The sequence below is a fragment of the Mustelus asterias genome, chromosome 10 (genome assembly GCF_964213995.1).
Source record: "Mustelus asterias chromosome 10, sMusAst1.hap1.1, whole genome shotgun sequence".
NCBI lineage: Eukaryota > Metazoa > Chordata > Chondrichthyes > Carcharhiniformes > Triakidae > Mustelus > Mustelus asterias.
The window spans coordinates 124,005,213-124,023,350 of record NC_135810.1 but is presented as its reverse complement, the minus strand read 5'-3'; the positions used below and the strand labels follow the sequence as shown (position 1 = coordinate 124,023,350).

The 18,138-nt window shown below is 44.6% G+C and overlaps 1 protein-coding gene across 8 annotated transcripts in view; it reads right to left on the bottom strand.

The window, feature by feature from the left end:
• Positions 1-18,138, bottom strand: part of LOC144499936 (nuclear mitotic apparatus protein 1-like) — a 105,592-nt gene that overhangs the window by 46,723 nt on the left and 40,731 nt on the right. For 7 of the 8 annotated variants that reach the window (XM_078222641.1, XM_078222642.1, XM_078222643.1 and 4 more), the window contains 7 exons: positions 18,013-18,079; positions 6,979-7,064; positions 5,521-5,600; positions 3,928-3,954; positions 2,125-2,213; positions 1,330-1,410; positions 417-507 (listed from right to left, as the gene is read on the bottom strand). In XM_078222641.1, coding sequence (XP_078078767.1) covers positions 417-507; positions 1,330-1,410; positions 2,125-2,213; positions 3,928-3,954; positions 5,521-5,600; positions 6,979-7,064; positions 18,013-18,054 — 496 coding nt within the window. In that variant the 5' untranslated portion in view covers positions 18,055-18,079. The remainder of the gene's footprint in view (positions 1-416; positions 508-1,329; positions 1,411-2,124; positions 2,214-3,927; positions 3,955-5,520; positions 5,601-6,978; positions 7,065-18,012; positions 18,080-18,138) is intronic. The other variant, XM_078222647.1, reaches the window with a different exon arrangement.

Here is an 18,138-nt window from a genome sequence, read left to right as displayed (position 1 = left end):
TTACATTTACCCTGCCAATCCCCCTGACACTAGGGTCAACTTAGCACGGCCAATCAACCTAACCCGCACATCTTTGGACTGTGGGAGGAAACCGGAGCACCCGGAGGAAACCCACGCAGACACAGGGTGAATGTGCAAACTCCACACAGACAGTGATCCGAGGCCGGAATTGAACCCGGGTCCCTGGCGCTGTGAGGCAGCAGTGCTAACCACTGTGCCACCGTGCCGCCCCAGATGATTCCTGAATTGAAAGCAAGGTCTTGATTTTGCCCCCTATCCCCCAGGATGCTGGGAGCCCTCGATGGCTTTTCCCCCAGAGCCCAATGGACAAATCATTTTGAAAATTTACACATTCAATTAACTGTTGGGGCAAATCTGTTCCCGACTAAGTAAATAAATAATAAAATACAGGGTACCTCGACTCCGCAAGAAGGTGGCCAAGTTATTATCCAAGTAGATTCCTTCTTCATTGTTGAGGACATAGCGAAGCATTCCCACAAGCTCACCCTGTAAAGGAAAAGTGGAGGGAAGGAAAAATAGTTCAACTTTTAAGGACTATAAATAAACCAAATGTGCAAAATGCTACAAGTCAGGGACTTGATTTTCCAAATTACTGGGGAAACGTGGCCCTGGATAAACCTTTCAGGAAGTGGAGAGAGGTCTGAATTAAACACGGCTTTCATGTTGTCTGCTTTGTAATGAACATTAAGGATGACGTTGTCTCAGCAACAGGACAAGAAACAGGGAACCGATTTGTGCGCACACTTGCAGCACATTATTTACCCCCAGCTGAATACTCCTTCCAGAGGTACTTTCCCATCCTTGCTGGACTCCAGTGCCAGACACCCTACACCACCTTGATCATCGGCAGTGCCAAGCCTTCCATCTTCTCACTGATAATAATCCCTGAACAAACATCACTGATTATATACAAATTTATCTGCCCATCACATTGGTTTTGAGCTCCTCACGCCTCCACACATGGCATTCAGGGCAAGACGTTAGCTTGGTTTGTGCCAGATCAAGTCCAAACGCCACCCCTTTCACCATTGTTTGGGCTGTAGTGTGTGCTATCTACACGGTCCATTGCAGTAACTACGACAGCACCTCCCTCCCCAGTGGACCTCATGTCACGGGAAATCAATCACATTCCGTTCTATTGGATCAATATCTGGGAAGTCCCTAATGTGGGAGCACCATCATCATATGGATTAAAGTGGTTCAATGGGAAGGCCAACTATCACCTTCACAGGTGAACTTGTTAGCATTCCCATCGTCCAAGAAGGGAAAAAAGGGATAGAGAAAAAGAAGGAACATTTTGTTGTTTACCTGGGTGTCTATGTCAAGAGACTCAAACTCCCAGGGGCTTTGCTTGGCCATGGTCTGGAGGTGAAGCAGAAGAACAACCACCTGCAAAAGGACAATGGTTAAAGTCTCACTTTCTCATCTCACACTAAGCTTGCACATGTCAGCAATGCACGTCACAATACTGCCCAAGTCACCCCAGTCTTGTTTTCGATGCTCTTCAGTGGTCAGACTATGGCGCCCTTGGTCAGATTAATGGCACACCACACACGCCCAGGTCTTCACCTCATGAGGAACTCCACTGGTACAGCAAGCTGTTGAGGAAAACTGCAACACTCCCTTACCCCCAACCCACTGGTCGCAAAGGCGCTGACTCATTCAGGGGTTGAGTTTCAGGTTCCACAGATCAAAAGTGCCATCCTGCGCTAAAAACAGCGGATATTGGCAGGCTATGCCATTGAGGTGGGCATTGTAACCTGGCCTTACCCAAGGCAAAGAGAATTACTTCCCAGCAGGGGTTGCTGGGCAGCGATCAGAAGCCAAATCAGTGGTTAATGTTTTCCTCCCTTACCCTAGGGTGAATGGGACAACGATTGCACCCTTGTCACTGCCTGACTCCCTCAGGGAGCAAATGTAAAAGCAGGGATTAAATCTGGGCCTGCACAATTGCTTTGCCTTCCAGGGTTGGCAGTGTTGCATGCTGAACTATCCTGCTGACTTGGGAAGAATGCTAAAAACAGTCTAAGCTCATGCCTGTCATCAGGACCACATACAACACACGGCTTGGATAGCACACACAAATGGTTCAGACCGGCTCACCTTCGCCATCTCAAGTTCCACATCCTCTCTGTGCAAGATCTTCTGCAAGGAGACCACAGTTCCAGCAGTAGGGTTGTACTTGCACAAGTCTGCAGTTAAAGAAGAGGAATGAGGATGTTACTATCCAGGGAGATAATACTCAACAAAACAGTTGATCTCAATTAAAAGAATAATCACCAACATTTCCAGATGCCAGTAGCAAAAAAGTTCTATATTATAAAACAATTAACGCTACGTGACCAATATAAACATATGGAGGGAGGGGACAAGGGTGATTATACCTTAAACAAATCCATGCTTTTAAGAGGCTGGGAGGCAGTCACCTAGCGGCCTGCTCTTTCACATGAATCAGAGCTGCCACTTTTCACTGCTTAGATTGTGAAACTTTGTTTATATTCGTATTTTCAGGATTCAGGCACCTTTGGCGAGGCCACCATTTATTGCCCATCCACAGCTATTCTGATGTGGTGGTGGGTCTTCTTGGGGATTAGAAATTACTTGTTATAATAGTTTGCAGGTGGTGGGCAATAACTGGTGCTTCACTAGTGCTCTTATATATATGGCAGAGTGAAACAGTGGCTGTTGGATTTGGGGATGCACGCTTGTAATATGTACCTCTTGTAACTACGCAAATTCAGTCTCTTGTTCTATCCTCCACAACCTGGCCAACCTGAACACTTAATGAATTGCAGGTAAGTGTCTGAGAGGGCAGTTAAGAATTAACCATGTTGGTGTGAGACTTGGGTACATCGGCAAGACCACGCAAACACTACGACAACGGACACCGCACAACAATCGCCAGGCAGGACTGTTCCCTTCCTGTTGAGGAACACTTCAGCAGTCAAGGGCATTCGGCCTCTGATCTTCAGGTAAACGTTCTCCAAGGCAGCCTTCAAGACACATGACAACGCAGAATCGCCGAGCAGAAACTGACAGGACGGCCTCAACCAGGATTTTGGGTTCATGTCACACTACGTACAAGCCCCACCGTTTGGCCTGGGCTTGCAAAAATCTTACTAACTGTCCTGGCTTGAGACAATTGACACCTCTTTAACCTGTGATTATCCCTCTCTCCACTCACACTGTCTGTACTGTAAAGACTTGATTACCTGTAAAGACTTGCATTCCAACCATTATCTTGCAATTGTGCCTTTGTCTATAAATGTCGTGTTTGTGAAACCCACCTCTCCACTCACCTGATGAAGGAGCAGCGCTCCGAAAGCTCGTGATTCCAAATAAACCTGTTGTACTATAACCTGGTGTTGTGACTTCTGACTGTGCCCACCCCAGTCCAACGCCAGCATCTCCACATCATGGCTTCTAACCTTGCAGTCACATTCTCTGGATTATTTTTTTAAAAATTCTTTTCCAATTCAATCAAATCAAATCCAATTCATAGTCTCAACAAGTTGAGACATTTCCGATCCAGGCTGACAAGACAGGGCGAGCGACCAAAATCACCCTGTCCTGGGCCTGATCTACATGAGCCAAGCTGATTGGAGAAGGGGGAGGTTCCTCCTCCAAGACTTGAGCTCATTTGCATCTTAGCCAAAAAGCCGAGATGCCGCTTTAAAAAATTGCTCCATATGAAGCTTCAGTGTAACCTAATGACCTCAACCAAGTGCGGCCGACCATGGGCTGCTGACCATACTACACTTGATCTTAGCCAAAAGGCCAAGAAGGATTATTACTGTAGTAACATTAAGCACTACATGGCCACACCCGCTTAGAGCAGGGCGAGTCTCAACTTCTGAAATCAACAATGCTGAACTGCCTTAACCACCTTTTTGGAGGAACTCTTACCTGATTGACTCTTCCTGATTTCAGAACCTAGAAGTACAGAACATGACTATTAGTTGTTCAAGTCGAACTTCATGCAGGTCTTTTAGAAATTAAAGGTAAAAATGTCTTGCTATTGAGTGACTGTTGCACACAGTCTCTCTGGCCAAAATAAAACACAACGTAGCCTTGACCAGTGATTCCACACAGGTGGCAGGAACTGAGTGATCAGAAGCCTAGCTCTACTCATTAAACATTACACTGTTTAAGGTAGCAGCATGCTGTTCCGCCAGTAGTTAAAAGGCAACACCATTTCTGGAACAGGGCAGAACGGAACAGCAAGATCCCAGGTTTGATTCCTAGCCCGCTCCAAGTTAATGGATCTCATCCTGACCAATGGAGTTGAGTGATTACAATTGATCCACATGTCCGAGTTCCTGCTCACTATACTCTGAACCAGCCCCTCCCTCCATGGGTTGGAAAGTGTGCGAATGGTAGGAATGGGCTCGACTGTAAACTGCTCCGCTGGCACTCCCCCTTCACAAGTCAAGGATGGCAATTGGGCATGTTGGTGAAGCGGTAACTCAGTAAGGCACATTCACTACTGGGGGGGGGGGGGGCAGCATCCAGGTGGTGATTCCACTCCAAATCTTTGTTCTCCCATTTCAACATAATCAGTTGACTGAAAAAGAGAGGCATGTCAACCCTTTGACTTGCACGTATCAGAATACTTCACACGAATACTAGCGTAAGGCGAAAACAACTAAATAACAAAATCACTTGATGGTACAGAACTTGAATATTGCTGAAAAGAGATACATGTTGTCAAAGCTTTTTGTCTTGCACTCATCATGATATTGATGATATTCCTGTCTTTCTCCTGTGGAGTGCAAGATGAGAAGCTTTGGCAATGCCTCTCTTTTCAGCTGGAATCAAGAACAACCGGTTGTCACAGCTTTTCAAGGTTAAAACCCCCCCAAGGAAGTTTCCTTCCTGCCCCCCGTCATCAGTAACATGACCATCACACTCTACCCAGTCCTATTACCCGTGCAGCGGACACTGTCTGTCTTGCCTGTGGCAGCTCTTTGAAAGAGCGTTTTAATTTGTCCTGCTCCCCACAGCCCTGCAATGCAAACCTCTTGCACTGTTGCAAATTCAAGGACATGAATATCTGGGGGGGGGCGGGGGGGGGGAGACAAAATTGGCAGCAGCAGGTCTAATCTTTCATGAGTCATTTTTCTCTTTGTGAAGGGCAGGTGAGTAAGTTTCCACTGGACACTGAGCAGGAATTTTAGCCGAGTCAGCTGATTGTGAACAAAGCGTGCAGGTGGAGATTGATGAATTCAGCACTAACCAGAGCATCAAGCCCTGTACTCTTCAGCTCCCTGTGTCTCAGTTCAATGCTGTCTTTACCATCTGAGCCACTAGGGGGAAGCACATCACATTTCCCAAATCATTTCATTCTTGTGTAATTAAATTTAATTGGAAAAAAGGTTTAAAAAAACAAAGTTTAAAGGGAAGTTCTTTGCAGTACAAAAAAAGGGTGCGTTCAAAGAGCCAAACAAATTCAAACTGAAGTGTCAAAACAGTTTTTGCAGCAATTTCTTTCATGCTTACATTCTAAAAAGTTGCAGATAAATTGAAATCTCTCTTCAATGGATTGCTCGATTAGCTGTACATCATTTTCCTTTCCACTTCTGTAATAAAAAACACATTAAGAGTTTTAAACATTATATATAAAATTGGCTCTGTCTGCACAGCCACTGGCGGCATGGTGGCACAGTGGTTAGTACTGCTGCCTCACAGCGCCAGGGACCCAGGTCCGATTCCCAGCTTTCAGCACGTTCTCCCAGTGTCTGAGAGAGTTTCCTCCGGGTGCTCCGGTTTCCACCCACAGTCCGAAAGATGTGTGGGTTAGGTGCATTGGCCGTGCTGAATTCTCCCTCAGTGTACCCAAACAGGCGCTGGAGTGTGGCGACTCGGGGATTTTCACAGTAACTTCATTGCAGTGTTAATATAAGCCTACTGGTGACACTAATAAATGTAGTGCAAAACTTTAAACTTCTCGATATAGTTACTCTGCCATGTGACCACCTTTTCCTCTTCTTCACAGGAACTGCTTTTATATAGCGCCTTTCATGACTTCAGGATGTCCCAAAGTATTTTACAGCCAATAAACTGTCGCAATGTAGCAAAGGCAGAAGCCAATTTTATGCATCGCAAAATCCCAAAAAACAATGTGTCAAGTGACCAGAAAATCTGTGTTTTTGTTTGGTGATTTTGGTTTAAAGTTAAGTCCAAGCCGGGATACTGAGAAGACTGTCCCTGTTCTGTTTTTTTTTTGTTAAAGAGGTTTAACGGCTCATGTGAAAGATGGCAGCCTCTGCCAGTGCAACACTGGGAGTCAGCCCGAATTCGGCACTGGATCTCTGGAGTAGGATCTGAATCCAGGCCCTCGTGCTGTCTGCTGAGCACAGCTGAAAGTGTTGGTCCATCGCTGGTGCAATCCCTCCGGCCCCTTGTCCAAAATATTTACCTTTGATAACACTCCTGTGAAGAACCTTGCAGTGTTTTAAAGGCACTATATAAACACAAGTTGCTGTTACACCTTGCCCACAAACCTGGGTTTAATCATTCTGGGGAGACAGTGGAGTGGTGGTATTGTCAATAGACTAGTAATTCAGAGACCCAGGTTCAAATCCCACCACAGCAAGTACAGAAATTTGAATTGAACAAGAATCTGGAATTGAGAGCATGAAACCATTTGTTGATTGCTATAAAAACCTAATGTCCTTTTGGGAAGGAAACCTGTCGTCCTTACCCGGTCTGGCCTACACGTGACTCCAAACCCACATCAATGTGGTTGACTCTTAACTGCCCTCTGAAATGGCTGAACAAGCCACTTAGTTCAAGGGCAATTACAGACGGGCAACAAATGCTGGCCCAGCAAGACGCTCACACCCCATAAATGAATTTTAAAAATAAAAATTCAACATCATCTCCCCTACAAACACAGAACTACAGGGAAAAAAAAACACTACCATCACATAAAACTCCCGAATGCTGGTTACTTACATCCTGCACACCATTTTGACAAAGATGACACCATCATGGAGACTCGACAGATTTTCTATTTCTCCTGACAACTTCAGACTGTTAATCTGTGGGCGGAAAGCAGCAAAAAATAAACATGAAATAAACACCAAATTGTAACCCGATATCTGTCTGTAAGCTTCTTTTCTGGAACTTACTCAAAGATCATTCCCAACCCAACACAGGCAGCAGAAAATAAATTAGGCCTTAGTTTCCTCCTCTTTTTAAAGCTTAGAACACTTTTCACATAAATGTTCCTCTTACTGTTAACCCTGGTGTCTTTCCTAAAGACAAATATCATACCCTTGTTAAAGCGTGTAAAGATAAGCCCAACAGCTACAGGCCAGTCTGTTTAACCTTGGTGGTGTGGAAACTTCAAGAAACAATAATTTGTGATAAACGAACATTCAGACGGATAAATGCGGGTTAGTTCAGAAAGGCAGCATGGATTTGTTGAGGGAATATTGTGTAAACTTGTTAGTTATTTTTTGAAGAGGTAACAGAGAGGATTGGTGAGGGCAGTGCTGATCATATGGTGTGTGTACATGGACTTCCAAGAGGAATTTGATGAAGTGTCACCCAACTGACTTGTGTATAAAGTTATGGTTCACAGAATAAAAGGTTCAGTTACAACATGATTGAGAGTGCGCTGAATAAAGCTCACAGTCTTCTAGACTTGCTTAATAGGGGCATTGAATACAACAGCAAGGAGGTGATGTTGATCTTGTATAAGACACTAGCTCAGCCTCAGCACGAGTAGTGTGTCAGGTTCTGGGTGCCACACTTTAAGAAGGATGTGAAGACATGGGAGGAGAGAGAGTGCAGAAAAGATGTTAGGATAGATTTCCTTGGAGAAGAGAAGGCTGATCGTATGGAGGTCTTCAAAATCACGAGGAGTCTGGACAGAGTAGATAGGGAGAAACTGTTACCACTGGTGGAAAATATCAAGAACCAGAGGGCACTGATTTAACCTAAGAGGCAAAAGGAGCAAAAGAGCTCGGAGAAAAAAAAAATCATGCTGTGAAAAAAAGTTAACGTCTGGAATGTACTGCCTGAGAGTGCGATGGAGGCAGGTTCAACTGAAGCATTCAAAAGGGAATTAGACTGTTATCTGTAAAGGAAGAATGAGCAGGGTTACAGGGGGAAGGTGGGAGAATGGCACTAAGGGAGTTGTTTGTTTGGAGATCCAGCGCAGACACGATGGGCCAAGTGGCCTCTTCCTGTGCTGCAAAAAAAGTTCTGTGATTTGACTTACAGATATTTGTATAATACTTGCAAGCAATTAAGAACAGCAGGTCTACAAATTCAATGTCACGTGGGAGAAGAAACATCCCAAAACAATCTTCCAAAGGTGAGGACTACCGAGCTGATGTCCAAAGTCAACAGGCATGTCACAATTTACAAACAGCCCGGCCAAACAATCACTAAACTCTGAATAACCTGGAGTGCCCCGCACTTCACACAAGGCTTTTTGTCTCAAATACAGATTCATCCCTGGCACCAGAAAAGTTTACACGTTACAACTTTTTACACATCTTCACACCAAGGGTGATATAAGGATAGGACACTCTCCCAGAAAAAGCAAATGCCAGCTCAATTAATTATTGCAAATCTGAGGTGATAGATTTTTTTTTTTAGCCAAGCATATTAAGGGTTTGAAAGCAAGGTGGGTAGATGGAGTTAGGATACAGAGCAGCCACCATTTCACTGACTGCTGGAACATTCCCAAAGGGCTGAATGACCTTATGGCCGTCTCCTGTTCCCTCATTAATCAGCCCCATTACCAATGTAAGAGGAGCACTGGTGAGTTTTTAATGTTACCAGCGCCTCCCCGAGCTGGATTCAAAATCGGTTCAAAGTAAAAGTTCTGCATTAGCCCTCTACTCCCCCACGTTTTACAACATCTCAACAAAAATATTAGATCCGTCACCGTGTGGCATTCCTTTAAAACCAATCCAACTAACTGCCCAGAGTGCAGGCATCATAATCCTTCAAAAAGAGCTTCAAAGAGCTGAGAGTGGTCATGCAATTAATCATCACCACCAACTATTTTCATTACATTCTTAAACACAGCAAGTTCACATTCTGCACTCCCGATCCAGTGTTCTTGCCGGCATAACAGTAGAGCTCATCACAGCAATTCACGACGTAAAGCACAATTCTCGTGTGCCCACCACCGCACACCCCTAACCTGGAATCTTTTGTCAGTTATCTGCATTCTCTGATTATTGGCTCTGCTGCCACTGGAACGGTTACTCCTTATTTACTTTAGCAAAGTCACTCATAATATAGAAGAACTCCTCTATTAAATCTCAGTCTCCTCTGCCCCAAGAGAACAACCCCATCTTCTCCAGTTTCGCCGCATAAAAGTCCCTCATCCCACTTGCCATTCTAATAAATCTCTTCTGCACCCTCACCAAGGCCTTGACATCATTCCCAAGACATATGGCCCCTAGACTTGGACATGATATTCCAGGCTGGGACCTAATCAGTAATGAGGCTGGACTTTATCTGCGAGGCCTGGATAGAGTGGATGTGGAGAGGATGTTTCCACTTGTAGGAAAAACTAGAACCAGAGGGCACAACCTCAGGTTAAAGGGACGATCCTTTAAAACAGAGATGAGAGGGAATTTCTTCAGCCAGAGAGTGGTGAATCTGTGGAACTCTTTGCCGCAGAAGGCTGTGGAGGCCAGGTCATTGAGTGTCTTTAAGACAGAGATAGATAGCCCCTTGATTAACAAGGGGATCAGGGATTTATGGGGAAAAGGCAAGAGAATGGGGATGAGAAAAATTATCAGCCATGATTGAATGGCGGAGCAGACTCGATGGGCCGAGTGGTCTAATTCTGCTCCTATGTCTTATGGCCTTGTGACCATGAATTGCACCCCCTTTCACCTTTACCAAAGCTGTGTTATACTGGGCCAAGCCCAATCTAAATAACAGGCAATCCAAGGATCTGATGTCAAAGTAAATGTGACGCTCAAGAAACTTGGCATATTACCAGACTCATTTCTCAACGCATTGAACCAATATAGTCAAGTGTGAGGCAGAATGTCCCTGGAGGAAAAATAAGGAGCCAACACAATGCTTGTAAAACAAGAATCTAAATGGAATAGAGTATCAGTGGAATCTGGGGGGTAGAAATACACAAAATAAGAAAACACAAACAAGACTACTTGGTTTATTTGTAGAGGGATGGAATTGAAAAGCTGAGACGTTAGGTGTTACTTGTATAGAAACCTTGCTGAAACCACATAGTGCTGTGTGGCACGGTAGCACAGTAGTTAGCACTGCTGCTTCACAGGTCCAGGGACCTGGTTCAATTCCCGGCTTGGGTCACTGTCTGTGTGGAGTTTGATGTGGAGATGCCGGCGTTGGACTGGGGTGAACACAGTAACAGTTTTAAGGTTAAAGTCCAACAGGATTATTTGGTAGCAAATACGATTAGCTTTCGGAGCGCTGCTCCTTCGTCAGATGGAGTGGAAATGTGCTCTCAAACAGGGCACAGAGACACAAAAATCAGGTTACAGAATACTGATTAGAATGCGAATCCCTACAGCCAGCCAGATCTTAAAGATACAGACAATGTGGGTGGAGGGAGCATTAAGCACAGGTTAAGGAGATGTGTATCGTCTCCAGACAGGACAGCCTGCAAGTCCAGGAGGCAAGCTGTGGGCGTTACTGATAATGTGACATAAATCCAACATCCCGGTTTAGGCCGTCCTCATGTGTGCGGAACTTGGCTATCAGTTTCTGCTCAGCGACTCTGTGCTGTCGTGTGTCGTGAAGGCCGCCTTGGAGAACGCTTACCCGAAGATCAGAGGCTGAATGCCCGTGACTGCTGAAGTGCTCTCCCACAGGAAGAGAACAGTCTTGCCTGGTGATTGTCAAGCGGTGTTCATTCATCCGTTGTCGTAGCGTCTGCATGGTTTCCCCAATGTACCATGCCTCGGGACATCCTTTCCTGCAGCGTATCAGGTAGACAACGTTGGCCGAGTTGCAAGAGTAGGTACCGTGTACCTAGTAGATGGTGTTCTCACGTGAGATGATGACATCCGTGTCGATGATCCGGCACGTCTTGCAGAGGTTGCTGTGGCAGGGTTGTGTGGTGTCATGGTCACTGTTCTTCTGAACGCTGGGTAGTTTGCTGCGGACAATGGTCTGAGGTTGTGCGGTTGTTTGAAGGCAAGAAGTGGGGGTGTGGGGATGGCCTTGGTGAGATGTTCGTCTTCATCAATGACATGTTGAAGGCTCCAGAGAAGATGTCACAGCTTGTCCGCTCCGGGGAAGTACTGGAAGACGAAGGGTACTCTGTCCACCGTGTCCCGTGTTTGTCTTCTGAGGAGATCGGTGCGGTTTTTCGCTGTGGCGCGTCGGAACTGTTGATCGATGAGTCAAGCGCCATATCCTGTTCTTATGAGGGCATCTTTCAGCGTCTGGAGGTGTCTGTTGCGATCCTCCTCATCTGAGCAGATCCTGTGTATTCGGAGGGCTTGTCCGTAGGGGATGGCGTCTTTAACGTGTTTAGGGTGGAAGCTGGAGAAGTGGAACATCGTGAGGTTATCTGTGGGCTTGCGGTACAGTGAGGTGCTGAGGTGACCGTCCTTAATGGAGATGCGTGTGTCCAAGAATGCAACCGATTCCGGAGAGTAGTCCATGGTGAGTCTGATGGTGGGATAGAACTTGTTGATGTCATCATATAGTTGTCTCAGTGATTGTTCACCATGAGTCCAAAGGAAGAAAATATCATCGATGTATCTAGCGTATAGCATCGGTTGAAAGTCCTGTGTGGTGAAGAAGTCTTGTTCGAACAAGATCGCAACAGACACCTCCAGACGCTGAAAGATGCCCTCATATGAACAGGATATGGCGCTCGACTCATCGATCAACAGTTCCGACGCGCCACAGCGAAAAACCGCACCGACCTCCTCAGAAGACAAACACGGGACACGGTGGACAGAGTACCCTTCGTCGTCCAGTACTTTCCCGGAGCGGAGAAGCTACGGTATCTCCTCCAGAGCCTTCAACATGTCATTGATGAAGATGAACATCTCGCCAAGGTCATCCCCACACCCCCACTTCTTGCCTTCAAACAACTGCGCAACCTCAAACAGACCATTGTCCGCAGCAAACTACCCAGCCTTCAGGAGAACAGTGACCACGACACCACACAACCCTGCCACAGCAACCTCTGCAAGATGTGCCGGATCATCGACACGGATGTCATCATCTCACGTGAGAACACCATCTACCAGGTACACGGTACCTACTCTTGCAACTCGGCCAACGTTGTCTACCTGATACGCGGCAGGAAAGGATGTCCCGAGGCATGGTACATTGGGGAAACCATGCAGACGCTACGACAACGGATGAATGAACACCGCTTGACAATCACCAGGCAAGACTGTTCTCTTCCTGTGGGAGAGCACTTCAGCAGTCACGGGCATTCAGCCTCTGATCTTCGGGTAAGCGTTCTCCAAGGCGGCCTTCACGACACACGACAGCACAGAGTCGCTGAGCAGAAACTGATAGCCAAGTTCCGCACACATGAGGACGGCCTAAACCGGGATGTTGGATTTATGTCACATTATCAGTAACCCCCACAGCTTGCCTCCTGGACTTGCAGGCTGTCCTGTCTGGAGACGATACACATCTCTTTAACCTGTGCTTAATGCTCCCTCCACCCACATTGTCTGTATCTTTAAGATCTGGCTGGCTGTAGGGATTCGCATTCTAATCAGTATTCTGTAACTTGATTTTTGTGTCTCTGTGCCCTGTTTGAGAGCACATTTCCACTCCATCTGACGAAGGTGCAGCGCTCCGAAAGCTAATCGTATTTGCTACCAAATAAACCTGTTGGACTTTAACCTGGTGTTGTTAAAACTCTTACTGTGTGGAGTTTGCACATTCTCCTCGTGTCTGCGTGGGTTTCCTCCGGGTGCTCCGGTTTCTTCCCACAGTCCAAAGATGTGCGGGTTAGATTGATTGGCCGTGCTAAAATTGCCCCTGGTGTCCTGAGATATGTAGGTTAGAGGGACTAGCGGGTAAATATGTAGCGATATGGGGGTAGGGCCTGGATGGGATTGTGGTTGGTGCAGACTCGATGGGCCAAATGGCCTCTTTCTGCACTGTAGGGTTTCTGTGATTCTATGAACTGTTCTAGTCTCCATATTATAAAAAGGATAGCACGGCACTGGAAAAGGTGCAAGAATAATTTACTAAAATTATACCTGAATTGTGAAGTTACATCAATCCAGGAAAGATTGAAGAGGCTGGACTCCTTCGTCTCTAAAAGGGAAGGCTGAGGAGTGACTTGATAGAGGTTTCCAAATTATGACAGAGTACACACACACACAATGCTGCAACAAATGCGAGAGTCCTTAAATGTAAGATCATTAATAGGGAATTCAGGAGAAACCTCTAAACCCAGAGAGTGGTAAGAACTCTACCACACAGAACCGCTAATGAGAATAGTATAGACATATTCAAGAGGAAGCTAGATAAACACGAGGGAGAAAGGAAAAGAGGATATGCTGATAGGGTTCAATGAAGGTGGAAGGAAGCTTGTGTGGGACATAAACACCAACATAGAGCAACTGGAGTGAATGGTCTGTTTCTTTACTGTAATTTCTGATGTAATACTGCAGAGAAAAACATGTTTAAACAATACAGCACTCATGCCAGGCAACATCTAGAATACCTTGCCCACTTCTAATCACTGGACACAGAAAGGGAGCATTTCAGCCTTGGAGGTAGTGCAGTGAATAGCCATGAGCTGCTAGTGTTCAAGATGAATATTAGATTAAGTGCATCAGGATGATATTCACATAGAGCAATCAACACATAGAATGGATATCTGGGTAGGGAGGTGGGACAAACCCTGGAACCCGTGATACAGAGCAGGGAAACTGCATTTTATTCCTGCGTGGATAAACAAGATTAGGCTGAATGATCTTGTCGATATAAAAATTTGATGAGGATACCATCAAAAGAATGCAACCTAATACAAGAAACCTTTTAGATGAGGCAGTTAAGTGGCAAATTAACTTTAACATAAATATGAGATTTGGCAGAAAAAAAATAGAAACATCATTATCACATCAGAGAATAAGAGACTGAATGGTGTAGAAACACAAAGGGAGCTAAGGACAACTGGTAACAAATCATTAAAAGCGGCATCACAATTCAGCAAAGCAATTTAAAATGCAACAAATGTTGGATTAATTTTTTAAGGGTTGATGAAGTGCCCTGAAGATGCTGCCTGATCTGGTGAGTGAGTATTTGCAGCAGTTTTTTATTTTAATTTTTAGGAGTATAGAATTTGGAGGTAGAGAGATTATGTTAAATTATATAGGACCCTGGTCAAGCTAGATGAAGACTGATGTACATAGATGTACGTACCGGAGGGAGTGCAAAGAAGATTTACAAGAATGTTACCAGAGCTCAGAGACTGCAGCTCTCAGGATAAGGTGAACACGCTGGGCTTCTTTCTTTAGAAGGCGGCCTGATGAAGAGCTTTTAAATTGTGAAAAAATCAAACAGGACAGGTGTAAAGATAAAAGAGGATGTTCCCTTCTGGGAGAATAGAGTCATAGAATTTTACAGCACAGTAAGAGGCCCTTCGGCCCATTGTATCTGTGCCGGCCATCAAGCATCTATCTATTCTAATCCCATTTTCCAGCACTTGGTCCGTAGCCTTGCATGCTGCGGCATTTCGAGTGCTCATCTAAATGCTTCTTAAATGTTGTGAGGTTCCCGCCTCTACCACCCTATCAGTCAGTGAGTTCCAGATTCCCACCACCCTCTGGGTGAAAAAGCTTTTCCTCACATCTCCTATAAGTCTCCTGCTCCTTATCTTAAATTTATGCCCCTGGTTATTGACCCCTCTGCTAAGGGGAAAAGTTTCTCCCTATCTATGTCCTTCATAATTTTGTACACTTAAAAAGTCCAAAGCTTGGGTCGAGAAATAAAAGATAGTTACCAAGAAACCCAGTAGGGAAATTTATTTTACCCAGGGAGTGGTTAGAATGTGGGACTTGCTACCACGAACAGCTTAGATGCTGCAAATGGAAATGGAGGAGATATTTGAAACGATTCTGGCAAGTGAATGGGAACCTGAGGGGAAATTCAGAGTGGAGAGGAGGGAAAGTAGCAATGGCATGTAGAGAAATATGAACTTGACATGTCAGACAGCAGTATCAAGGTAAACAGAATACTTGGGAGAGTTTGATAGAATTAGAGCAGGTTGTATAAGTCATTGGATGGGTTCAGAGTAAGGGGGAAACTATAAAAGCCTAAATCAGGATTAATGGGCATGTATGGGAATGCACAGAATGTGGTTAATAAAACTGGTAGGTTGACAAATGTAACTATGATACTATTGCTATAATCTGGCCCAAAGGAAGGCAGGACTGAGCATTGGATATTTGAGAGACAGGAAAGGAAGAAAAGTGGGGCGAGGGGAGGTGGGGTGGTGAGGAAAGAGTGGCAGTATTGATTGAAAGAAAGCTACAACTAGTGGAAGAGAGATGATGTTCCAGAGTGATCAAGGACACAATCTCTCTGGCTAGAGATAAGCAATGATCCAAGTGGTACATAGACCACTGAGTGGCAGGGATGTTGAGAAACAAATTTTCAAAAGAAGTTACAAAGAGATGCAAGAATTATAGAGTGATTCCAATGGGGGACTTCAAATATCCAAATATAAACTGGGATAGGAATTGTGCAAAGGGACAAGAGCAGCAAGAGTTCCTGGAAAGTGGTCAAGATCATTTTCTGCAGCAGTATGTTTCTGGTCCAATAAGAGGGCAGGCACTGTTGGATCTTGTTCTGGGGAATGTGTTGGTCCAAGTGGATCAAATAACAGTGTGAGAGCACTTAGGGAACAGTGACCACTGATATTAAGCTTTAGGTTGGCCATGAAAAAGGACAAGGAACAATCCAGAGAAAGGATAATTAATTGGGGAAGCCAATTTTGATGGGATGAGAGTGCATCAGTGTTGAGTGAGTTGAACAAATATTGGCATAAAAGATGGCGGCTGAACAATGGGTACCTTGAAACTGATAATATTCCAATCTTCCTTGGACACAGGGGTGGTGCCAGAGGACTCGAGAATTGTGAACATTACACCCTCATTCAAAAAGGGGTGCAAGGATAAAGCCAGCAATTACAGACTGGTCAGTTTGACTTCAGTGGCAGGGAAATTTCTGCAAACCCCAGGACAAAATCAACAGTAACTTAGGTGCAGGATAATTAAGGAAAAACAGCATGGATTATTTGGGGGAAATGTTTAACTAGCTTGCTGGAGTTTTTTTGGGGGGGCGGTGAGATAACAGAGAAGGGCAATACTGTGGATGTGGTGTGTATGGACCGGTGAACAAAATTCTAGCTCCTGGAATAAAACAGAAAGTAGGCACTTGGAAAGAAATTGGCGGAGTGACAGGAACATGATAAACGATTGTTTATCAGATTAGAGGAAGGCTTTTAGTGCCAGGGATCAGTGTTGGGACTCTTGCTCTTCCTGTTACATATTAATGACAGATGTCATTGATGTTCAGGGCATTATTTCAAAATTGCAGATTATACGAAGATTGGAAACATCGTCAACTACAAGGAGGATAGTTTTGAACTTCAAAAGGAGATGCAGTTGCTGCAAAGCGGAGTTTGAAGTTGGAATTTGATGTTGGTAAAGATGTAAAAAATTGTAAAAACGCTAGAGGGGAAAATACATTGTGTGGTCCCTTTAAAAGCTGGTGTTTGATTCAGTGCCTGGAGGTTTAAGATGCAAAGTACACACGGATTCAATTCAATTTTTAAAATTGATAAATGGGCATTGCATTTATTTGAACAGCATTCCATTATATTTTTACTTCAATTGGTATGTTACTTGTTTAGTTAAAGTTCCCTGTTAGTTAACTAAATAACTTAAGTATTTATTTTAAAGTGAGTGTCAGATATTTCTGTTAGTTACCCACTAAACATTACTGAAGGACAGTTCACACCTTCCCACACACTTTTAACAGATTACCAGGTGAGGTATTCCTCTTTGGGAAATTCGGTGTTACTTCTCAAAAGGGGATCAGCCCTCACAGGTCAATACAAAGAAGTGTGAGGTGATTCATTCTGGCAGGAAGAATATGGAGAGACAATACAAACTAAAGGGAGGAACTCTAAAGGAGGTTACAGGGATAGAGGGACCTGGGTGTATATATACATAAGTCATTGAAGGTGGCAGGGCAAGTTGAGAGAACAGTTATCTTGGGCTTTATTAATCGGGGCATTGAGTGCAAGAAGAAGGAGGCCATGTCAAACTTGTATGAGACACCAGTTAAACCTCATCTAGAGTACTGTTTCCAGTTCTGGGTGTCATACTTGAGGAAGGATGTAAAGGCATTGGAGAGAATAGAGGAGACACACAAGAACCATTATAGGGATAAGAAGCTATAAGGATAGATTGGAGAGGTTGGGGCTGTTTTCCTTGAAGAAAAGGTTGAGAGGGGACTTGATAGAAGTATTAAAGATCCTGAAGGGTATGGACATGGTTGGAATCTGGAATGAATTTCCTAAGAGGATGGTGGCGGCAGGTTTGATCGAGGTATTTGAATGCTTTCTGAAAAGCAAGATTGTGCAAGGTTATGCGGCTAAGAAAGGGGAGTAGGTCTCGGTAAAATGCTCCTTCAGAGAGCCAGTGCAGACACAATGGGCCAAATGGCATCCTTATGCACTGTAAAGATTCTGTTATTTTGTGAAAAGAAATGAAAAATACGCTGGAAGAATGAGACGAGGTGGTGGAATGGGAAGGGATTCATGTGGCATATAAACACCAACAAAGACTAGATGAGTCAAATGGTCTGTCTTTTTGCTCTATATTCTATGCAAGTCGTAGTTAGCAGAGTAGTTGAGAGCAACACACTGTTTTAGAAAGGGACAAAGGCCATGCAATCAAGTACACAAACTCGGGGTTAAACTGCCATATACTATAAAAACCCACAGATGTTACAGGGCAAATTTCTTACCCATTTCACCAAGGCCTCAGCCTTTGTCCTGTGCACTGCCATTCTGTAGCTTTACTCACGAGTTCACCTAGAAATAAAAAAATAAAAGGCATAAACCAGAGGGGCAGAGATGTACAATGCTTTCGC